This window comes from Myotis lucifugus, unplaced genomic scaffold (assembly GCF_000147115.1).
Source record: "Myotis lucifugus unplaced genomic scaffold, Myoluc2.0 scaffold_146, whole genome shotgun sequence".
In the NCBI taxonomy this organism is placed as follows: domain Eukaryota; kingdom Metazoa; phylum Chordata; class Mammalia; order Chiroptera; family Vespertilionidae; genus Myotis; species Myotis lucifugus.
In genome coordinates this window covers 3038490-3062902 of record NW_005871194.1, presented here as the reverse complement: position 1 = coordinate 3062902, position 24413 = coordinate 3038490, and the positions used below count along the sequence as shown (strand labels likewise).

The 24413-nt window shown below is 44.0% G+C and overlaps 5 protein-coding genes across 7 annotated transcripts; all 5 read right to left on the bottom strand.

The window, feature by feature from the left end:
* Nucleotides 1-3070: 3070 nt before the first annotated feature.
* Nucleotides 3071-3589, bottom strand: LOC102419524 (keratin-associated protein 4-6-like). The gene has a single exon (XM_006094982.3). The coding sequence runs from the start codon at nucleotides 3587-3589 to the stop codon at nucleotides 3071-3073; it is 519 nt and encodes a 172-aa protein (XP_006095044.1).
* Nucleotides 3590-8214: 4625 nt separating this feature from the next.
* LOC102419221 (keratin-associated protein 4-6-like) lies at nucleotides 8215-8748 on the bottom strand. Its single transcript, XM_006094981.3, has one exon. It carries the CDS (start codon nucleotides 8746-8748, stop codon nucleotides 8215-8217), a length of 534 nt encoding a protein of 177 aa, XP_006095043.1.
* Nucleotides 8749-12824: 4076 nt separating this feature from the next.
* LOC102435134 (keratin-associated protein 4-6-like) lies at nucleotides 12825-13391 on the bottom strand. Of its 2 annotated transcripts, XM_023759064.1 has the most exons (2): nucleotides 13198-13391; nucleotides 12825-13140 (listed from the first exon to the last, which is right to left on the bottom strand). In XM_023759064.1, exons 1-2 carry the CDS (start codon nucleotides 13389-13391, stop codon nucleotides 12825-12827), a joined length of 510 nt encoding a protein of 169 aa, XP_023614832.1. The 2 variants fall into 2 exon arrangements, with proteins under 2 accessions (XP_023614832.1, XP_006095014.1); XM_006094952.1 differs by having other exon boundaries at nucleotides 12825-13391.
* Nucleotides 13392-17380: 3989 nt separating this feature from the next.
* Nucleotides 17381-17920, bottom strand: LOC102434835 (keratin-associated protein 4-4-like). Of its 2 annotated transcripts, XM_023759066.1 has the most exons (2): nucleotides 17769-17920; nucleotides 17381-17672 (listed from the first exon to the last, which is right to left on the bottom strand). In XM_023759066.1, the coding sequence occupies exons 1-2, from the start codon at nucleotides 17918-17920 to the stop codon at nucleotides 17381-17383; spliced, it is 444 nt and encodes a 147-aa protein (XP_023614834.1). The 2 variants fall into 2 exon arrangements, with proteins under 2 accessions (XP_023614834.1, XP_006095013.1); XM_006094951.3 differs by having other exon boundaries at nucleotides 17381-17920.
* Nucleotides 17921-23798: 5878 nt separating this feature from the next.
* Nucleotides 23799-24413, bottom strand: LOC102434524 (keratin-associated protein 4-3-like). Its single transcript, XM_006094950.1, has one exon. The coding sequence runs from the start codon at nucleotides 24411-24413 to the stop codon at nucleotides 23799-23801; it is 615 nt and encodes a 204-aa protein (XP_006095012.1).

The following is a 24413-nucleotide window of genomic DNA, read 5'->3' as shown; positions in this document are numbered from 1 at the left end:
ATTTATTTATTTTTACAGATTCCAATTCTCTGATGAAATTTATTATTTTTATCTATTATTTCAAACATATCAATCATAGTTACCCTAAATGTAGTTTTTAACACCTATATAAGTATCACCTTTGAATCTATTTCTATTATCTTTTCTTTGCCTTTTGCCCTGTTTTTAGTCATTTGGTCCTTTATGTTCTGGCAAATCTGGTAATTTTTCAAATTGAATGCCAGACATTGAACATGAAATACCTCAGAGGCGTAAGCTGATTTATCTTTCACCGGAAATGATTTCATTGACTTAGACCTTGGGCCCTCAATCCTGCTACATAGGTCAGTTTCCAATGCTTTAGAACAATTGTTTCTCAATTTTCTCCAATTCTCATAGTTAGTTTCATTGAGCGATTTGTGTGATACTAGCTGCTTTGTCATAGCTGGACGTGGAATCCTGTCCTTTAACTTTTCTAGTGGCTGCTGTCTTTTGAACCCTGCATGCTTCTAGTTGTCTTCTCACTTCTCTGGCTAGTCCTTTCTGATTTTTTGTGGTTGCTGTCGCTCCGTTTTCAATTTACAAATGTTGGTGTTTCTTGCAGCTCAGGTCATATTCAGCTTCTCTTCACTAAACTTTCTGTGACCGAGGGCACCCCCTACAGGCCCATGGCATTAGAAACCACGTTAGACTGTAATCTCCTCTCACAGCCTTTCAGAGGGCCTCCTGCCTCCCCGTGCTCATGTCCTTGTGTAATCCCCTCCCCTTCAGTGCGAGCTGGATACCGTGACTCACTTCAAATGAATAAATGGAATAGAGAAGTAGGAAGAGTACGTCATTTTCAAGATTAGGTTATTTTAAGAAGATTGTGGCTTCTATCTTGGGTTTTCCTTCTACTTCTCTGGCTTTCTGAGATCCCTCTCACTCTGGGGGAAGCCAGCTGCCATGTTGTGTGAGCAGCCCACATGGGGAAGATCTGAATCCTCTTGCCAACAGCCGTGTGAGTGAGCTTGGAAATGGGTTTTCCTCTGTTCATATGAATGCAGCCCTGGCCGGAAACTTCCTGCAAGCTCATGAGAGACCCCAACACGCCACTGCTGAATTTCTAACCCTCCGGAAGTGTGTGAGATAATAAATGTTTGTTCTTTTAAACTGCTAAATTTTAACTGATGCTAAATGACTAATACACATACCAATTTCATACATGTGAAATTCTCCTAGATTTTCCATGAAGACAGATTATCTGCAAAAAATGTCCTTTTTGTTTGTTTTCTTTTCAATTTTTTTCACTTCTTTACATCTTTCTGGGGGGAAAATGTACTGATACAGCACCCCCCCAAACACACACACACACACACACACACACACACACACACACACAACAAACAACAACAAAACCTACACACAACAACCAAAAAATGTTTATGCTGAAACCAACTGAAGGCACAACCAATTCTCATTTGCCATCTCTGGTCTATCAGGAGTTCTTTGTCTTGAGTGGGGTTCAAGAATAATGCTCCTACACAAGTTAAATTATTTTTTCATTATCTTTATTATCCATGTGTAGAATTTATGGAAGTCAAGCATATTAATGATTCAACACCACTATATACTTATTAATCCTACAACTCCTAGAATATGCATTTCACACAAAGCTTTCTAAATATTTCTCCTACTTTCACTACCTTATTTTTCCTAGGATAGTGTTCATAGGAATTTGGGAGTCTTCCACGTTTACCTAAGAACCAAACTAGTCCATTAATTGGTTTCTTGTCAGTCCTCACATTCCCCATAGAATTTGTTACCAAAGTGCTCCAGGCCATACTGTCAAATCCACATCCCAGAAAAGCCAAGCAGATCGGAAAATATTAAAATTTGAGTGTTTTCCATTTTCTGCTATCCCCCAACTTCTCAGGAAGGTTGCTTTTTTCCAAAAGAGAACTATTTTGTTGTTAATGGGTGGAGCTGAAATTAGAGAAGCTGAGAATGTAATAAATTGGGTTACATGAGAGATGTATAAGCCTTGAGGAGGACTCTCTGGTTTTCCAAGAAAAAGATACAAGGGTAAAATGATGGATGTGGGGAGGGGAAGGGTGAAGGAGAGAGAGAGAGAGAGAGAGAGAGAGAGAGAGAGAGAGAGAGAGAGAGAGAGAGAGAAGGAGAATGAAGGCAACTAAGAGAGGAGTGGAAAGATACTCTCTTAAAAGTCTTTAAGAAAGGTTTGCTGTGGGATATAACCCCACACATTTTAAATAAAAATCTTTATTATTCTTTAGTGCTTTTGGAGTCATCTATGTATTGTTATTATTTCTGGGCTTGTTTGTTTGCTTTTAATGTTAATACATGTTAGGGTTTCCCTGAAGGTGAGAACAAGAATTACAAAACCTAATTCAGTTGTGTGTTGGATATAATTTCCCTGGAAATGAGGACAATCATTTCAATTTTTTTCACTTCTTTATATCTTTCTGGGGAAAAATGTACTGATACAGCCCTCCCCCAAACACACACACACACACACACACACACACGACCCCCCACCCCCAACAACCAAAAACTGTTTATGCTGAAACCAACTGAAGGTACAACCAATTCTCATTCGCCATCTCTGGTCTATCAGGAGTTCTGTGCCTTCAGTGGCACAGAAGAGACACAAGACACAAGAACAATGTATTTCTAAGCCAGGAAAATAGAGCTTTATTCAGAAGCAACAATAAGATACTGAAGCATCCCTCTTAAAGGAAATACAAGATAGGGCCCTCTAAGGTGTTCAGATCTGAGGTTGTGACATCAGTGGCCCTACAGGCCCTGCAGGAATTTCCATAGTTTGGACAGGATGACCAGGAACCCAGAAATCAAAAGATCAGATACAGAATGTGCATAAATATAATAATTGCTTATTATAAATGCCACCTAATTTCATACTCTGGATCCACATCAGAGAAAAGTCAGCTAAAGAGAGAGTTTGGCCTGAGGCCAGGATATGGACACAGAGTTGAAGGGAATGGGCAGTCCTAAGGCATCTCTGATGTGCACAGGGTCTGCTTCTTTGATGAGCAAGACGCAGGAGAGAGAGTGGGTTCAGGGAAGGTGCTCAGCAGTCAGGGATGGCACAGCACATGGGGCGGGGGCAGGTGGAGATGACACAGGTGGGGCGATAGCAATTGGTGCAGCAGGAGACCTGGCCACAGACTGGGCGGAGGCAGCAGCAGGGGCAGCAGGAGGGCCGGCAGCAGCTGGAGCCACAGCAGCTGGAGCCACAGCAGCTGGAGCCACAGCAAGAGGGGCGGCAGCAGCTGGAGATGCAGCAGGAGGGGCGGCAGCAGCTGGAACCACAGCAGCTAGAACCACAGCAAGAGGGGCGGCAGCAGCTGGAGATGCAACAGGAAGGACGACAGCAGCTGGAGCCACAGCAGCTAGAGCCACAGCAAGAGGGGCGGCAGCAGCTGGAGATGCAACAGGAAGGACGACAGCAGCTGGAGCCACAGCAGCTAGAGCCACAGCAAGAGGGGCGGCAGCAGCTAGAAATGCAGCAGCTGGGGCGGCAGCAGCTGGTCTGGCAGCAGCCTTGGCCACAGCCCTGGTCAGAGCAGACGGAGCCACAACAGGACATGGTGTTGGAGGGTGGAGGTTCTGGGTGGGTTTCCAGGAGAGTGAGGTTCTTGAGTTTGGATGTCTTCTTACCACATGTCCCCTTTTATACCCAGCTGAGGGACTTCTGTGATTATGAATATACTATTTCCTTGTTTTTGTTTATATGACTACAAATGCATTTAGTAAATTATATCATTGCACTTTTCTAGTAAAAGCTTTCATTATATAGAACACAGTTATTTCCCTCTTATCAAGTTCCCCAGTGTTCCCACATGAATCACCTTTTGTGTTTTTCCCTTGTTTGCAGTGTCATAAGATTTCACTCCCTGGGTATCATGTGACACAGGTGGGCCACTATCTCTTGTCTGTTCCTCGCCTTGACATAATTGTGGGAGCGCTTCTGATGGGGCTAGGTTTTCTGGTGGAAAATGTTATGTTTCGATCAGATGGAATGCTGATAGGAAAGAAGGAAGTAAGCTCATTTTTTTGAGTTTGAGAAATAAGGAAACTTATGATTCATTGTGTTTTCTGGGTGTCATGGAGCTAATAAAATTACTAGGACATTCCAAGCTGTGTTATTTTTCATCACCCTGATGCACTTTGAAACAGTTAGCAGTGACTCAGTGTTTTTAAATAGCAAAGAGTCATCTGGTATTGATCACTTTTGATCTTCATAAATCTACTCTCAGGTGGGGTAGAGTAATTGGGACAAAATTTTTTTTATCGGCCTTTCAAAATATCATGATATGTCATGGTTATGCTTTATGGACGTTTTCTTAAAATCTTTTTAAAACATGCTGACCTAAAAATCTAGTAGTTTTTATAGTATCACTTATATTTAAGATTTTCTTAGATAAATTAAGAAGAATATAAATGCCATATTCATCATTATACATGCATGTACACAGAAATTACATCCATAAATGGTTTTGTAACCAATGCCTATATGATTATAGTCATAATAAGAGGTCTTCTTCAGTGCCGCAGGCATTCAGGAAAAAACTAATTCGAGGAAAGAACAAATTACCCTCATGATATTCCCTCTTCCTGCAAAGTCTCTTGTGAGCTCAGCATCCTCCTAGTTATCTTTTATTGGGAAGTTCAAATGCCATCTTCCTCCATTGTCTTTCTTGGCCAATGCAGAGCAAAGTTCTTCCTTCATTGACCTTCTGTTGTGCTTGTGTATGTGTGGGTTCTATAGCATTCTCTGCCAGAAATGTATGTATATAGCTAGCTCTCTCTAGAATGTCAACTCCATTAGAGCAGTATTTTACCCCCAGGCTTGAAATAGAACACATTTTTGATAAAGGAGTATTTTTTTAGTAAGTGAAGAGTTTGTCTAGGCCATAAAAAATGACACACTGATGTTGAGAACATGTTATCTACATATATAGACAGAAAAAGGATTCAAAAGAGAAACAAATGAGAGTAGGCATAACTCTGGCTCGTGATGATGAGAGCGGTATATCTAGAAGGTCTATTTTAATAAGAGTGAGAGATATGGTGAGGTTGCTAGAATGTGGGAAGGATTGTATGTAGCCTTGAATTCCACAAGAAATTGTGAGGATCTATTAAAAGCCTTTAGGCAAGAAGTAATATAATATATTTATTATATGTGATTTATTTTAATTTTTTATCTGCCTTTAGAAATGCCAAAATACACTTGGATTTCTGGGGAGAGATGTTGCTTAAAAGTTTTAAGTGGGGCAGGGTGGGCGGTGTGTTCACAGCATCAGGTGATAAAATGAGTATAATAGTTATTTCAAAGAAAGAATCAGAAGAGAATTGGGCCAAATTGAAAATGGAGATATAAGGAGGGTTTTTCAGAAAAGTTATAAAAGATACCTTAACTTAACTATTTATTTATATGTTTTGTGACTAGCTATGTGTATAATTTATGACACCTACTTCCTAAAAGCCCACAATTAAAAATTTTAAAGGATAAATAAACGGTGCTCTAAATGTCCACCAACCAGATGCTCTCTGAACAGCATTCTTCTGGGTTTTTCTGGAGGCTTCATACTGATAACCAGGATGCGGAGCCAAGGTTTTTTTTTCTTTCTCTGGGGTAATGTCCTATGAAGCCAAATTAAATTGCAGACCAGAATATTCAAGCAAAAGTGTGGAAAATTTATTAAAAAGCAGATTCAGACTTCCCGCATGGGGAGGGGGCCCAATAATGGGTTTCCCATGAAGCTTTGTGGTCTAGGAGTATATATTGGCTACAGGCCTGATGTGTATCTATCCATGTCATCACCTGATTGATTCCCTCAAATATTCTTGCCCAGCAACAGACCTGCACTTTCCCTGTTTCTATGCGTCAGTTCAACTTCTTGTTGCAGACCCTCCCTAGTTTCACACGTCTCCCACTTTGAGTCCAGAAACGTTTTATTTTTCTTCATGGTTGGTTCCTGTGATTAGGCTTTGCTCAAACTGCCGTGTCTGCCCCTGCCTGTGTTCCACCTGCCTTTGTTTCCCACTGGACCCCTGCCCTGTCTGCCTGCGTGTCAAGCTAACCCTCTCACTAACACCCTAACACTCAACTTATGTTGGGGTGAAGCCCGTTTTATATCAACCTCTATATGGCTTGTTTCTTGACACCTTAGAACTTTCAAAATTTTTTTTAGAAATAACAATCAGCTCGTAGTTACATTTATTTTTTGGAAATATAACCCAGCTAATATATAAAACTCTGATATACACAAATTTTGAATTTAAAATGTTTTTAATGTACTTCAGATTATGAATCAAAAGTTATAGACCCTTATATTAGTACTAGAGGCCTGATGCACAAAATTCGTGCAAGGGGCTTGGCCCTCGCAGCCCCTGCTTCATCCGGACGGTCCTTCTGCTGTTCGGTCTAAGTAGCATATTAGCTCTTTATTATATAGGATAAAAATGATATTATTGTATATATATTGTGAGATGTTTTTGCAGCTAAGGAGGATCATTCTCACCTGAGTTTTGTTGACAAGAAAACTGAGTCTCAAAGAAATATCCTGCACATGTACTCTTACGTAAGACCAAGCAAGGTGACAAAAGCCGAAAACAGGAGAGTAAAACCATCAGGAAGATAGGAAACTTCAGTAACGTGAGAGGCTAAAATCATGAAGGAGTTTCCGTTTTAAAATACTAAAATTTTAGGACATGCTTAGAGAAAGGAATGGAGAGAGCAAGAGCGAGAGAGAGAAACATAGATATGAGAGAGAAACATCAATCAACTACCCCCTCATCAAACCTGCAACCCGGGTATGTGCCCTGATTGGGAAATGAACAGGCAACCCTTTGGTTCATGGGACAGCAGCTCAACCAACTGAGCCACTTCAGCTGGGCTTGCACATCTATTAATAAACAGTTTTAAAAGCACAGGCTGTGTGGCTCAGTGGTTGAGCATCGACCCCTGAATCAAGAGGTCACTGGGATTCAATTTCCGGTCAGGGTGTGGGCCTGGGTTGTGGGCTCGATCCCCAGTAGGGCCGTGCAGGAGGCAGCCGATCAATGATTCTCTCTCAATTGATGTTTTCTAGCGCGCTCTCTCTCTCTCTCTCTCTCTCTCTTTCTCTCTAAAATAAATAAATAAATAAATATCAATAAAAAATACTTTTAAAAGTTTTAAAATTTTTATGGAGAAGTTGCCATGGACTTTAATACACTTCCAGAAAGCTATATTTAGAAGGTACACTTAGTATTCTGAGATAAAGTTTATTATTTAAAGAGAAAATGAGGAAGGGGTAGAGGGAGGGAGGAAGAAGTACTCCAGCTAAGTGAAACACCCAAATTTATTAACACAACCAGTAATGGGACATACTGCAAGTAGAAATGTAGTCCAATGAAATTTAGATGTCTGTATGATGTTCAGTTCACTGGAGTTTTTAAGGGACATTTGAGACATATGCCAATACTTAGAGTTCTAGAGGTCAGTGAAACTGTTATACAAACTTTCTTTGTTGTTCTGTCAAAGAGAACATGATACTAAGGTAATATTCTCAACCAGGGTTGTGTTTCAATAATAGTAACAATAAAAATGGTATTTACTGAGAGCTTACATCATGCTCCTCACCTCTGTGCTAAGTGTATTTATTACATGGATTATGTCTTTGAACCTTTGAAGAGCATAACGTATTACCCCCATTTCACAGAGAAAAAAACTGAGGCTTAAAGATATTAAGTAACTTTGCCTGTGTCATGCAAGGAATGCCTAGTGGAATCTTGATGCCAAGATAAGTAACTGCTCCCAAACTTACTGCCCTGCATTTCATGCAACATTTCTTACTGTGAAGTCATAAAGACACACATGTACACACACACATACACATCAAATTAACAAATCAGGAGATTTCGATATCAGGGAAAATGGCTGTTTATTAAGAACATATGGAGACAATGTTATATGAGATCATCACATACAGTATATACTTCGGACGAGACAGTGTTGGTTCAAAAATAGATGCATCTGGGCCTCGGTTAAAACCATTTGACAAGTGTGTTTTCATTTATCATTTCCTGAAATTGAACACCAACTCTGAATGCCAAATCAGAAGAAGAGTTGGAAGCTAAGCGTTCATTCCCCAGTCACTGGCTGGCTCAACACATTTTAGGTGACTCGTGAGGATATCCATAGTGTGACAGATTATAGGCAAAGATTCAGCAGTCAGGGATGGCACAGCACATGGGGCGGGGGCAGGTGGAGATGACACAGGTGGGGCGATAGCAATTGGTGGGGCAGGAGACCTGGCCACAGACTGGGCGGAGGCAGCAGCAGGGGCAGCAGGAGGGCCGGCAGCAGCTGGAGCCACAGCAGCTGGAGCCACAGCAAGAGGGACGGCAGCAGCTGGAGATGCAGCAGGAGGGGCGGCAGCAGCTAGAGCCACAGCAGCTAGAACCACAGCAAGAGGGGCGGCAGCAGCTGGAGATGCAGCAGGAGGGGCGGCAGCAGCTGGAGCCACAGCAGCTAGAACCACAGCAAGAGGGGCGGCAGCAGCTAGAGCCACAGCAGCTAGAACCACAGCAGGAGGGGCGGCAGCAGCTGGAGATGCAACAGGAGGGGCGGCAGCAGCTGGAGATGCAACAGGAAGGGCGGCAGCAGCTGGAGCCACAGCAGCTGGGGCGGCAGCAGCTGGTCTGGCAGCAGCCTTGGCCACAGCCCTGGTCAGAGCAGACGGAGCCACAACAGGACATGGTGTTGGAGGGTGGAGGTTCTGGGTGGGTTTCCAGGAGAGTGAGGTTCTTGAGTTTGGGGGTGTCCTTGTGGCAAGGCCTCTTATATACTGTCTGAACAGGGTGAGCTGTCCACATGTTTCCTTGTTTTTATTTACCTAATGTTTGAGTAATTATCAGATTACACATTAATGCTTATCTGTCTAATGGTTTAAACTTATTGGAAACAACATTTTCCTTTCCAGATATGCTAAGTGCTGTCTGATTTGCTTTTCCTCTGAGTCATACCTGTGGGCATCTTCTAGACCACACTCTCCTCCATTTAGCTTTTGGGATTACCTTCCTTACTCTCCCCTCGGTATCCCCTCAGGATGGGATCTGGGCAGACATGTTCCTGGTTGTGCATTTCTTCCAGTGACTAATGTGGAGGAAATTCCATCCGCATAGTGTGGCGTCAGGCAGGCATGGGACAAGAGAAAAATGACCCCTCTGGGTCATTTGTGAGCAATGAGGAAGGGGACCTCTGTATGTGTGTGATGTTGGTGGCCTCTATGCCACTGGAATGGGTTTCCTTAGGTGTTTCAAACTTTGGATCATGTTCTGTATCCTAAACTGTGGCAGACAATTTATCTACACGGCTCTGGTTACTACAACATCCCACAGTTCATTACGTTGTTACTTTGCTGGCATATATGTTTGCAGTATCTCTCTCCAGCTGGTCTCTTTGTTAAAGTTTAATTTATATATTTGGCACAGTAAGAGATAAACAAACATAGCTAATAATAAAATAGAACAGTTATAAGACTACCCTATATAACAGTGATGGCGAACCTTTTGAGCTCGGCGTGTCAGCATTTTGAAAAAGCCTAACTTAACTCTGGTGCCTTGTCACATATAGAAATTTTTTGATATTTGCAACCATAGTAAAACAAAGACTTATATTTTTGATATTTATTTTATATATTTAAATGCCATTTAACAAAGAAAAATCGACCAAAAAAATGAGTTCGCGTGTCACCTCTGACACGCATGTCATAGGTTCGCCATCACTGCTATATAATAGAGGGGTAATATGCCTATTGACCCTCACACCCTAACAAAGATGGCTGACTGCAACCAGGCTGGCAGGGGGGTTAGTGAGGGACGACCAAACGACTGAACAGCAGGCTGCATGGGGCGATCAGGCCGACAGGGGCTGGAAGTTGGGGGTGACCAGACCAGCAGGAGGGGTAGTTGGGGGAGACCAGGCTGGCAGGGGAGACAGTTAGGGGGTGACCAGGCTGGCAGAGAGGGGCATTTGGGGGTGACCAGGCTGGCAGGGGGTGCAGTAAGAAGCAACCAGGTTGGCAGGGGGGGAAGTTGGGGGCGATTAGGCTGGCGGGGGGGGGCAGTTGGGGGCAACCAGGCTGGCATGGGGGGCAGTAAGGGGTGACCAGGCCATCAGGGAGGGGGCAGTTGGGGCGACCTGGCTGGCAGCGGGGGGCAGATGGGGGTGACTGGGCCAGCAGGGAGGGGGCAGTTGGGGCAACCTGGCTGGCAGCGGGGGGGCAGTTAGGGGTGACCAGGCCGGCAGGGGGGGAAGTTAGGGCCAATCAGGTTGGCACGTAGAGGCAGTGAGGGGCGATCAGGCTGGCAGGGTGGAAAGTTAGGGGTGACCAGGCAGGCCAGCAGGTGAGCGACTAGGAGCCAGCGGTCCAGGATTGTAAGAAGGATGTCCCCCAGGGGATCCCTGATTGGAGAGGGTGCGGGCTGGGCTGAGAGGACCCCCCCCAACCATGCACGAATTTCATGCACCAGGCCTCTAGTGCTGTAATAAAAGTTATGTGCATGTGGTCTCTCAACCAATTAATACAAATTTCTTTTTTCTTCATCACAATTTATGGATAGGAGATCAATTCTTTTTTTAAAAAAATATTTTTATGAATTTCAGAGAGGAAGGGAGTGGGGGAGGGAGATAGAAACATCAATGATGAGAGAGAATCATTGATTGGCTGCCTCCTGTACGTCCCCTCCTGGAGATTGAGCCCACAACCTGGGCATGTGCCCTAGACAGGAAGGTGCCCTTGACCAGAATTGAACCCGGGACCCTTCAGTGAGCTGGCCAGTTAGGGGTGACCTATCCATTGAGCAAACTGGCTAGGCCAGAAGATCCATTCTTACTGTAGAAATTAGCAGCCTCAGCATATGCTTTTAAAAAAATACTTTCTTATTAAGAACTTTCTCTTAAAAGGAGCACTTTAGGGCTTCTCTTTGGCATATTTGAATTACCAGCGTCACCATTCTTACACTTTGGGGCACAGGTCACGATGACCAGCAGCAGTAAATAAGGAACACAAGCACTGCAACACCAAGAGAGTTGATCTGACCATTGAGACAACTGCTAAGTGACTGACGGTGCGCAGCATGTACAGTACAGATTTACTGCACAAAGGGATGATTCACAACCTGGGTGGGATGGAACAAGACAGCACAAGATTTCACCATGGCTGCTCAGAATGGCGTGCAATTTAAAACTATGAATTGTTTGTTTTTTTAATTTCCCATTTACTATTTTCAGACCATGGGTGACTGTGGGTAACTAAAACTACAGAAAGCAAAACCTCAGATTCACGGGGGGACTTCTGTATACTGAAAAGTGTATAAAACATACAAGTATAATATAATAAATAATTATGAAGCAAGCATCTATCTGTCCCAACACCCAGGTCAAGAAATAGGACATTGATGTCACCAAGAGGGCCCTGGATGTGTCTTCTCTTGACCACATTGCTCTCCTTCCCCCCTGATTCTTACTGTCCTGATTCTTAAAATAATCTTTTCACTGATGTGCTTTACAGTTTTACCACCTAAGTATGCATCCTAAGCAATATAGTTTAGTTCTACATGTATTTGAATTTTATATAAGTGGAATCTTCATATATGTATTGTGTGTTTTTATTCTCTCACTCAGTATTATGTAAGAGTTATGATAGGCAGCCCCTTAGGTGGCCCAGTGATTTCTACCTCTTGGTGTATCATGGTCTTACATATTTCCCTCCTTGTGAGAAAATTGCTTCTAATCAACATCAAGTGACTAAGTGACAAAAGATGGTGACGAGCCAGATTTCTCTCCCTCACTGGCTCTGAAGGAAGTAAGCGGCCGGTGGGAGAGATGTGGCAAAGCACTGAGAACAGTCTCTACTGACAACCAGAGGGAACTGCGGCTCTGACTCTAATGGCCCTCAAGGAACTGAATCCTGTCACCAACCACGTAAGTGAACTTGGAACTGGATTCCTGCTCAGTCAAGACTTTAGATGGGACCCAGTGCCAGCTAACACCTCGATTGCAGAGTTGTGCAAGTGGATGAAATGGAGGGGTCAGCTGAGCTGCATCTGGATGCTTGACCCACAATATAAATGATTTAATGAGATTACTCCTGTAGACAACTGGGGTGCAATCCCACTGAAGCCCTCTGGAAACTGGAACAGCATGCCCTCACTAGAGAAAAAAGAAGCTACAGCATTGACCAAACACTCTCGTCCACTAGTTGAACAATGTTCCCAGAGACCTTAACTCTGACTTGTGGCCTGCCCAGAGCTTGCATCTTCATCCGCAGGAAGTTCTCAGACAGAGAGCTTCAGGTGCTTGCTGTAGGAAACCATCTTCCTATAATAGAGTGAGGATGATGTGGGACTAAAGTTAGATATCCTGAAATCACCTGCCATAGCCTGCGCTCTGCAGAGAACAACAGAAGAGCGGACAGATAAGAATGCTGATTCAAGAAGGAAAAATGAGACATAGTACTCTTGTATTTGTATGCCTGGGAAATGAAGATTTATTTAAGATTTGGGGACATCTTCATATGAGAAAATGTGGTAAGGAAGAAATATATCAATTGCGATGACATAGTCATTGAAGAATTTCAGAGAAAATTCAAGCTTTCTATTCATTTGGGAGAGAGAGAGTAACATATGGGGGGGGATTATATTTGGAGGCCACAATCAGTTAAAGAATCAGTTGAAACTGAGTTTTAACAATTGGACTCTCATGACTCAGTTCAATCTGGACTACATCAAGAGTCGGTTGATGAAAACCAGGTGGACACAGGTCACGATGATCAGCAGCAGGAACCGCTAGAGCAGACTGGGCGGCAGCAGGTGGTCTGGCAGCAGATGGGGCGGCAGCAGGTGGTCTGGCAGCAGGTGCTTGGGCAGCAGTTGGGGCGGCAGCAGGTGGGGCGGCAGCAGGTGGTCTGGCAGCAGGTGGTTGGGCAGCAGCTGGGGCGGCAGCAGGTGGTCTGGCAGCAGGTGGTTGGGCAGCAGCTGGAGCCACAGCAGCTGGAGCCACAGCAAGAGGGGCGGCGGCAGGTGGTCCTGCAGCAGGTGGTCTGGCAGCAGGTGGGGCGGCAGCAGGTAGAGATGCAGCAGGTAGGCCTGCAGCAGCTAGAGCCACAGCTGGAGCCACAGCAGGAGGGGCGGCAGCAGCTGGACACACAGCAGCTGGGGCGGCAGCAGGGGGTCTGGCAGCAGGTGGGGCGGCAGCAGCTAGAGATGCAGCAGGTTGGCCTGCAGCAGCTGGAACCACAGCTGGAGCCACAGCAAGAGGGCCTGCAACAGGTGGTCTGGCAGCAGCCTTGGCCACAGCCCTGGTCAGAGCAGACGGATCCACAACAGGAGTTGACCATGGTGTCAGAGGGTGGAGGTTCAGAGAGAGTTTTCAGGAAGGTGGGTTGGAAGGTTTGGAAGTCTGCTTGCCCCAGGTCCCCTTTTATACCCTGCTCAGGGCTGCTGTCATCAGAAGCTGTGCTCTTTCCTTGTCCTGTTTGTCCTAATTAACAGGTGATTAGGAAATTAGCCAGGTTTGTTTTCCTGGCTGACCTTTTCAAGATGGATGGAAAACATTGTTTCCTTTTCCTGATGGGTTAGGATTCCTCACTTCAGCTCTTCCTGGATTATCTCTTATGTGTCTTTCTTGCTTCATCTTCCTTAAAGAAAGCTGTCATGTGATTTATGCATTTAGATCATGTATGTGTGTCTCATGTTGCACAGCCCAACATGTCTCCCTTTGGGTGATAATAAGCCACATTCCTTTTGGTGACTTAGGGGGATACAGCTGCATTTTATTTTGATGTCTCATTCATTGTGGGGTCAGGTGGGCAGAGAAGTGTTGAATGTGAATCAGGGCATCACTGGAATCAGAATAGACTCTTAGGATATTTCCTCTCCCTCCTGTGAATTGTGGCCCATTTTCTAGACTTTCTGATGAGAAACAAATAACTGGTTGGAGGAAAAACTAAGTCATCTAATTTTGATGTTTATTCTTTGTCTTCAGCTTTATTAAGGTATGTGTAATATACAAAAACAATTACACGTCTAATGTATACATTCTGATGAGTTTGGACTTATGTATGCACCATAATACCATTTCCAAAATTAAGGTAAAAACCTATTCTTAACCCCTAAAGAGTTTTTCTGTCCCTTTGTTTTTTTTGTGTGTTAAAAACACTTAGTATGAGATTTACCCTCTTAACAAGTGCATCATACTATTATTGTTAACTATAGGCACAATGTTGTACAGCAAATTTCTAAAATTCATTCATCTTGTATATCTTTAACTCTGTACCCATTGAACAACAACAACCCACTTCCTCCTCCCCCAGGTCCTAAATTTCACCATTTTATTCTCTGCTTCTATGAATTTGACTATTTTAAATATCTCAACGAGTGGAGCATGCAGTATTTGTACTTCCGTGACTGACTGACTTCACTTAGCGTAATGTCTTTTGAGTCCATTTATGTTGTCACACATGGCAGAATTTATTTAAGGCTGAATAGTATACACTTTCATCAATGTATCAGTGTTGGCATTCAGAGTTTAATGGCTACAGTGGTCACCAGTAAGTGTGGCTTATCTTGAAGTTAATATCTTGTACACATCTATGTCTTTTTCATTAGAAACTGCTCCAATCTTTCTTATAGATTTGCAGTAGGTAGAGTATAGACCAACAGTTCTCAAGCTCTTCTTCTACCTGATAACAGGTATACTGATGATGGTACACCTCGGGAAAGGCGCTGAGAGGAAATATAATGTTAAGGTGTGTGGGTGGTTCAAATCAGTTCTTCTCCCAATTAAAAAAAATATATATATATATATTTTTTTTTCAGAGATGAAGGGAGAGGGAGAGAGAGAGAGAGAAACATCAATGATGAGAGAGACTCATTGATCACCTGCCTCCTGCGTACCCCACACTGGGGATCGAGCCTGCAACCTGGGCATGTGCCCTGACCAGGAATTGAACCGTGACCTCCTGGTTCATAGGTTGACGCTCAACCACTGACCCACACCACTTGGGCCCAAAATTTTAAATATAGTTAGAACTACCCAACTCATGTGCTATGTGCATTAATAACTACTCATCTAGACCTCAGAAAGGCTCTGACCTTTAATCCTGCGGGATTTAGTGTCTTGTGCAAGGATGTCCAGGGCTTTTTGAACCAGATTCTGTCATTCAGCATATTCAATCTCCCTCAACTTCATGGCCTCCAAATATTTTGATGAAAAGACTCTCATTTTATTTCTCATTTACATATTTTATGAGAAGACTCTCAACCAAGTTGAGATGTCCTTGGCTCTGTTCTCAGGATGGCTAGTCCAAGACAGGAATGGCTATCCAGGAACTATCCTAAAGTTGAAGCTGTCACCTATTTGGTAGAACATAATACAAAAAAAACAAACAAACAGATTTTATAGTAAGTGTCCTACTCCCTCCCTGACTTTCCTTGACTCCAAGGGGAAACTGTATGTAAGGAGCTAACAGATGATCTGTCAGTGCCCTCATTTTTTAAACACAAATCAGCTAGTCATATGGTTGCTGTATGTGAGAGATTGACTTTCCCCAGATTATTATAATAGGCTGATATAGCCTAAGTGGGTGTCTCATAGAAACAAATTTGAGTCACTGTGGTGAATATGGTTTATGGAATGGCTGCCTCCAAGGATAATCAGTGGAGAGCTTGAACTCTAAGCTGGTTTTACAGAGGAAGAATCAATGGCATGGGTTTGAGGATCCCTCTCTACCGTAAGAGATGTATAGGTCGAATAAAACCAAACTCCTCATGTTGCTTTTTTTTTCTGGCCAGTTTCTACTTCTGCCCTGGCTCTGATTTTCAGGTGGACACCCCAGGGTGCTAACTACCTGAGCTCCTGATGGGACCTCGGCTGGGAGGTGTGGCTGCTGTGCTGAGCCTGTATTGTCATAACGCTGGTGAACCAGATACAGCACTTTTTTTGGGAGAAGTCCTTAGCCTCTTCTTCTGTCTCAGAAAGATGAGAGAACAAAAGCAGATATCAAGTTGCTGTGGGGGCAGAGGGCCTAGAGAGCCTCATCATGGAGTCTGAAAAAACCTCGAAGAGTTCCATATGACCTCCTGTTTTGGGAAAAGGTTGTCCCTTAGGAGCTCTGATAAGTGAAGCCTACTGATGACTCAGTAGAGATAATTTTTATTTATATTAATTTAGTATATATTTTTCTTCATGGTGTGTGTGTGTGTTCCTTGATAAGCTTAAAATTATGTTTCAAAATGCCTCATGATTTCTTCTAGTATATTAACAGTTTAATTTTTATATTGAGTTTTTCATCCAAATGAAATTTGCTTTGGTTTAATGAAGTATTAACTCTCTCCTTTCTTTGCCCAGAAATTAACGAGCTGACTTATATGACTTATATTATTATAGCACAAACATTTTTAGTCTGTACTGAGTTTCTATAGGCTGTTAGGTCTATTCTGGAGTCTATTCAGTGGCACACCCCGCTATGTGAATATCCCTGGGTTGGAGGGTCTTTAATGTGATTCTCAGTGTCTTTGATGGAGGGCCCTCAGGGGCAGACCCTAATACGAGTTTCAAATAAAATAGTCTGTTAGGAAGATCATCCTAAAAGGCACTTCAGGGAACCTGGGAAGTGATCTGGGGAAGGGACGGAGGCCAGTGTAGGATGATGGGCAGCTGGGCGTCACTCTACCAAGGACCTGTAGAGAGTGGTGCTCCTTGCCCCCACCTGAGAGGAAAGAGCTAGAGTATGTACCCACTGCACTCATCACTGGCCGAGCACTGCTCCTACATACTTGGACCCCCGGCCTGCCTTGAGCTGGCTCCTTCATCCGGAGAAAGCCCACAGGCCGACAGATCAAAGTGTTTGCTGTAAGAAACCACCTTCCTCTATTAAAACAAGGATGCTGAGATCCTGAAATCACCTGCTGTCCTCTGCTCCCTGCAGAGAGAATAACAGAACAACTGGCAGCTAAGGATGGCAAGTCAAGAGGAAAAATGATCAGACACGATACTCTTGTATTTGTATGCCTGGGAAATTCAGATTTATTTAAGATTTAGGGGCATCTCCATATGAGAAAAGATGGCTGGGAAGAAATATATCAATTGGGATGACATGTTGGTTGAAAGATTTCAGACAAAATTCAAACTTTGTGTTCATTTGGGAGACAGATAGTAACATGGTGGGGTGGGGGCAAGGAGGGGAGGAGGCTGTGTGTTTGGAGGCCAAAGTCAGTTTAGGAATCAGTAGAAACAGGTTTTACAATTGGCCTCTCATGACTCAGTTCAGTTAAACTACATCAAGAGGATTGGCTGACGAAAACCAGTGTGCACAGGTCAGGGCAGTCAGCAGACTGGGCGGCAGCAGGTGGTTTGGCAGCAGGTGGGGCGGCAGCAGGTGGTCTGGCAGCAGATGGGGCGGCAGCAGGTGGTCTGGCAGCAGGTAGGCTTGCAGCAGCTAGAGCCACAGGAGGAGCCACAGCAGGAGGGGCGGCAGCAGCTGGAGCCACAGGAGGAGCCACAGCAGGAGGGGCGGCAGCAGCTGGACACACAGCAGCTGGGGCGGCAGCAGGTGGTTCTGCAGCAAGTGGTCTGGCAGCAGGTGGGGCGGCAACAGCTAGAGATGCAGCAGGTAGGCCTGCAGCAGCTGGAACCACAGCTGGAGCCACAGCAGGGGCGGCAGCAGCTGGAGCCACAGGAGGAGCCACAGCAAGAGGGGCGGCAGCAGCTGGACACACAGCAGCTGGGGCGACAGCAGGTGGTCTGGCAGCAGCTGGGGCGGCAGCAGGTGGTCTGGCAGCAGCTGGGGCGGCAGCAGGTCTCCTGGCAGCAGCCTTGGCCACAGCCCTGGTCAGAGCAGACGGATCCACAACAGGAGTTGACCATGGTGTCAGAGGGTGGAGGTTCAGAGAGAGTTTTCAGGAAGGTGGGTTGGAAGGTTTGGAAGTCTGCTTGCCCCAGGTCCCCTTTTATACCCTGCTAAGGGCTGCTGTCATCAGAAGCTGTGCTCTTTCCTTGTCCTGTTTGTCCTAATTAACAGGTGATTAGGAAATTAGCCAGGTTTGTTTTCCTGGCTAACCTTTTCAAGATGGATGGAAAACATTGTTTCCTTTTCCTGATGGGTTAGGATTCCTCACTTCAGCTCTTCCTGGATCATCTCTTATGTGTCTTTCTTGCTTCATCTTCCTTAAAGAAAGCTGTCATGTGATTTATGCATTTAGATCATGTATGTGTATCTCATGTTGCACAGCCCAACATGTCTGCCTTTGGGTGATAATAAGCCACATTCCTTTTGGTGACTTAGGGGGATACAGCTGCATTTTAGTTTGATGTCTCATTCATTGTGGGGTCAGGTGGGCAGAGAAGTGTTGAATGTGAATCAGGGCATCGCTGGCATGAGAATAAGACTTTTAGGATATTTCCTCTCCCCACTGCTAATCAGGGACCATTTTCTAGATTTTCTGATGGGAAACGTTAACATGAGATCTCTCTTAACAAGGTTTTATGTGCACTATAATGGGCTTTTGTTATAAACACAATATTGTACAGCAGATCTCTAAAACTTGTGTGTGTGTTTTTTTTGTATAACAGAAATGTTCTGTCCATTGGACAACTACCCATTTCTTCCTCCTCTCACCCCTGGAAACCACCATTTTATTTTCTTCTATGAAAAAAAAATTGTCTCTTTTAGATATCTCATGTAAGTGGATTCTTGCAGTATTTTTCCTGCTGTGACTGACTTATTTCCCTTAGCATAATGTCTTCCAGGTCCATCCATGCTATCACAAATAGCAGGATTTCCTTTTTTTGTTGTCTTTTGTTAATCCGCACCCCAGGATATTTTCCCATTGATTTTTAGGGAGAGTGGAACAGAGAGGGAAAGACAGAAAGAAACATTGATGTGAAAGAAATACGTTGGTTGGTTGGTTACCTCCTGCATGAGCCTGACCAGGGCCGGGCCAGGGAGGAGTCTGTAGCCAAGGTACCTGCCCTTGACCCGAATTGAAACTGGAACTCTTTGGTCCACAGGCCGATGCTCTCTCCACTGAGCCAAACTGGCTAAGGCTGGCAGGATTTCCTTTTGAAAGGCTGAATAATAGACACTTTTATTACTGTATCAACATTGACATTCCGAGTATAATGACAATATTGGTTGGCAGCAGATGTGGACGTACAGCCTGTGAAACACTGTCTTTTTCATTACACACTGCTTCAGTCTTTCTTATAGATTTAAAGTGGATAGGCATAGACCAGCACTTCTCAATCTCTTCTACCGGATACCAGGAGTAACATGGCTTGTACTGGTGATGGTACACCTGGGGAAGAGGTGCTGAGAGGGGATACAACGTTAAGTCAGTTCTCCCCCCAAATTTAAATATAGTCAGAGCTCCCCAACTCACGTGCCATGTGCTTTGATAACTACTCATCTAGATCTCAGAAAGGCTCTGACATTTCATCCTGTGGGATTTAGTGTCTTGTGCAAGGATGTCTACAGATTTTCGCATCATGATTTTGTCTTTCAGCATATTCAACCTCCCTTACCTTATGGCTTCCAAATATTTTGATGAAAAGACTCTCATTTTATGCCGAAACCAGTTTGGCTCAGTGGATAGAGCGTCAGCCTGCGGACTGAAAGGTCCCAGGTTCGATTCCGGTCAAGGGCATGTACCTGGGTTGCGGGCACATCCCCGGTGGGAGATGTGCAGGAGGCAGCTGATCGATGTTTCTCTCTCATCAATGTTTCTAACTCTCTATCTCTCTCCCTTCCTCTCTGTAAAAAATCAATAAAATATATTTTTTAAAAAAATACTCTCACTTTATGAGAAAATTCTCAACCAAGTTGAGATGTCTGTGACTCTGTTCTCAAGATGTCTAGTTCAAGACAGGAATGGCTACCCAGAAACTATCCTGACGTTGAAACCGATGCCTATTTGGCAGAACATAATATAAAAACTGATTTTATAGTAACTGTCCTTCTTTTTCCCAGGTTTCCTTGACTCCAAAGGGGAAATGTATATAAAGAGCCAACTGAACTGTCAGTGCCCCTCATTCTGAGAAACACTAGTCGGCTAGTCCAGTGGTCGGCAAACTCATTAGTCAACAGAACCAAATATCAACAGTACTTCAAAATAGACTCGCCCAAGCCAAAAACCAACTTCTGCGCATGGGCCACGAAGTTTCAATCGCACTGTACATGCGCCCGCACATAGTATTTTGTGGAAAAGCCACACTCAAGGGGCCAAAGAGCCGCATGTGGCTCGCGAGCCGCAGTTTGCCGACCACGGGGCTAGTCGAATGGTAGCTGTATGTGAGGGATTGACATCTCCCCCGATTGCTGTAATGGGCTGATATCAGGTAAGTGGGTGTCTCATAGAATCAAATTTGAGTCACCATGGTGAGTAAGGTTGTGGAATGACGGCCTCTGTAGACAGTCAGTGGAGGGCTTGAATTGTAAGCTGGTGTTACAGAGAACGAATGAAAATCCAGATAGAGGAGATGGGATGAAATGGGTTTGAGGATCCCTTTCTACCTTAAGCAGCTTAAACATCTCATAAGCCAAACTCCTTATGTTGCTTTTAAAATTCCTGGCCAGTTTCCACTTCTGCCCTGGCTCAGATTTCCAGGTGGACACAACCTGGATGATGACAATGTGGGCTCCTGATTGGACCTCTGCTGGGAGGTGTGGCTGGTGTGCTGAGCCTGCATTGTCATAACTCTGACGAGCCCACACACAGCATTTTATTGGAAAGGTCCTGAGCCTCTTCTTCTGTCACAGAAAGATGAGGGAACAAACGCAGATTCAAGTTGTTGTGGGGTGAAGGCTATAGGGAGCCCTATTGTGGAATCTGAAGAAAATTCCAAGATTTCTATATGACCTGGAATTTGGGAAAAAGAATGTCTCCAGGAGTCCTTATGACAGGCCTACTGATGACTCAGCTGCAGTCACATTTATTTATATTAATTGGCTATATTTTTTCCTTCATTGTGTGTGTGTGTGTGTGTGTGTGTGTGTGTGTTGCTTTGTTGTTCTTGTTGCTTAGGATAAGCTTAACACTATGTTTGAAAATCCCTCCTGATTTCTTTTAGAACTTTAACAGTTTTGTTTTTATAATGAGTTTTCATTCTATTGAAGTTTGTTTTGGTTTAATGAATGTAGTATCTCTCCTTCCTTTCCTTCTTTCTTTATCCAGTTAACTAGCCGACCTATACCATTTTAAAAATAATTCTTCCCTTACAGGGTGATTTTAAACTGCCACCTTTTTTGTACTTAATTCCTATAGGCTTTTGGGTCTATTTCAGGACTCTATTCAATCCAATTTTTATTTGAGAAATACAGAGGTTCTTGCAGATATGATATAAAATCTGAAAATTCTAGTCTGTTGCCTTGAAGTCAGAAACATATATGCGTTTTAAAAAAATTATGTTGTGTTAAATATAAGAGCACAACATAAAGATATACCCCTTAGAAAATTTTAAGTATACAAAACAGTATTGTCAGCCATAAGCAAAACTCATAGACCAGGGAAGGATTGGAGAATTTTGCTACTTCAGTGGCTTTTTGGGTGTGTTTTCCTTTTCTTTTCTTTTCTTTTCTTTTCTTTTCTTTTCTTTTCTTTTCTTTTCTTTCTTTCTTTTTCCTTTTTTTGTAATAGTACTTTAAATATAAAATTTCTCATGTACATTTTTCCACTTATGCCATTTTCTTAGTATCTTATTCACATTATTCATATTGATGTGAATTTGTTGTTTCAATTAATGATTTTCAAACCTTTTAAAAAATACTTTCTTGTCTGGAAGCTCACTGTATTTATTTAAATCAGGGAAAATGGAGCCACTCCAGGTGGAGGGAGATGGCACAGCTCCCAGTCCACAGGCTAGCAACATATGAGACAATGTTTTTCCAATACTTTTTGAATAAAGACTGCCTTCATAAAAATATAAACATTATGCTTTCATTCACTCATCTCCTCACTTTGTCTTGTCTTATGTGTCTGTGAGCTGGACATTCCCCTGAATTTTCAGACTGGGCACATTTTTTTTTAAATCAATCCTTATATATTATCTTCTCCAATAGAATAGAATCCTCTTTCTCACCATTATTACCAACATACTCTACTTAACATACGTCTTTCTATTAAATCCAAGATTTCATTGTGAGTTACCTGAGGGATGGGAACTGGGTCTCATTCAACTTATAAGTTTCCCAGAGCCCAGTAGCACAAGGACCTTGCTAAGTGGTTCATAATTTAGTTTAGTAAAAAGGATGTTCTTGTCTTCTCTCAATTAACTTGCTGGCAGACAATGTGGGCAATCTGGCTGGAGAAAGACTAATTATTTGGCATTTTCTTTGATACTAGTGGCCCAGTGCACGAATTTGTGCACATTGAAGGAGATTAATTAGAAGAAATATTTTAATACTGCTATTCTCCCTTTCTCTATAATAGAAGTGTCAACCAAATTCACTATCGACAGTGACAGATCGAAACACATGCGTGCGATTGGCGCCAGTGAGAGCTTTATATGTATCGCACATGCGCGAGTCAACTTAGCCTTTTATATATATAGAATAAACTTGCTTAACTAGACCTGCTTTATGATGTAGGAAAACTTTTTCCAGCCCAGTGAAGCACCCCAACTTCTCTTTCAGGTAATTGTCAGCAGCACAGCAGTAAATGTCAACATGAAGCAGATTATTATTGTAGATCACGCAGGGAGAACAAAGGGTAAAATATTTAACTGTAGCAGTGTTTGACTATATTCTGCGCAGTGAGAAAACCTGAAGTCATTTTCAAGGACCACTATTTCTTACTTCTTTTCAGTCGGGTCAAGTTTCTAAGCTTTCTAAATTTCCGTTTTCCGGCTAATGAAAAGAAAACAGGATTCCACCAAGTCTCCTATCTACCTACTCCAGGACTTCTGTGAGGATCAAATGAGATGAGGCACAGGAAAACACTTCACAGACATTTAGTTAAAGTGTAAAATGTTTCCACCTGGCTATAAAGCACGTCGTGTTCCTGGACTGCAAGGAGGCTAGTTGTCACTAGGGAGAGGAAGCCGGGCATTGTTACGTGACATCATTACCCGGCACCTATAGCCATTGTTTCTGGGCTGGGCTGGGCTGTGGGCGCATTTTGCGCCAAGGGGTCTCAGCAGCGTCGGCTGCAATTTGGTGGGGTGTCATTCCAGGGTGGTGGTAAGGCCTGTGTCCCACTTGGGGGAAGCTGAGTGTTATGGGCTTTGGGTCCACAGTGCCATTTATTGTTCAATGGCCTGTCGCGAGGGAGAGGAAGCCGGGCATTGCTACGTGATGTCATTACCCGGACAGACACTTAGCATATTAGCCTTTTATTTATATAAATAGGCTTTGATTGATATATGCAAAATCAGTTTTTCTGTGCTCATAACAAATATCCAAACTCATCTCCAATTCATAATCAACACTAAAAAATAATTAAAGGCCACATATGTTTTGATGCTAGGAGAAAAAGTATTTATTGAGACATGGTTGCTCTACTGCACACATTCAGTGTGAAGGTGAAGCCTACCCATGAAGTAGTAGACATTTGGTCATTTGACAGAATGTCTGCTTGGAGGTTTTGTGTGGTATTTAGTTTAAGTTGTTACTTTTTAACTAGTTGCTTGGTGGCAGGGGTTAATAAACATAGTAACAGATTAGAAAAGGGCTGGGTGCTGTGGAGAAAGGAAATGAGAAGAAGACTGATGCACTGGTAGTTGACTCAGGGCTGGTGGTGAAAAATGTAGTTCAACAACAAGAGGAGGATCCACAACAGACAGGGCGACAGCAGGTGGTCTGGCAGCAGACTGGACGGCAGCAATTGGACACACAGCAGCTGGGCCTGCAACAGCTGGAACCACAGCAGGAGGGGCGGCAGCAACTAGAAGTGCAGCAGCTGGGGCGGCAGCAGCTGGACACACAGCAGCTGGGCCTGCAACAGCTGGAACCACAGCAGGAGGGGCGGCAGCAACTAGAAGTGCAGCAGCTGGGGCGGCAGCAGCTGGACACACAGCAGCTGGGGCGGCAGCAACAAGAACCACAGCAGGAGCCACAGCAGCTGGGGCGGCAGCAGGTGGTCCTGCAGCAGGTGGTCTGGCAACAGGTGGGGCGGCAGCAGCTAGAGATGCAACAGGTAGGCCTGCAGCAGCTGGAGCCACAGCAAGAGGGGCGGCAGCAGCTGGAGCCACAGCAAGAGGGGCGGTAGCAGCTGGAGCCACAGCAGGAGGGGCGGCAGCAGCTGGACACACAGCAGCTGGGGCGGCAGCAGGTGGTCTGGCAGCAGCTGGGGCGGCAGCAGGTCTCCTGGCAGCAGCCTTGGCCACAGCCCTGGTCAGAGCAGGTGGAACCACAAGAGTTGACCAT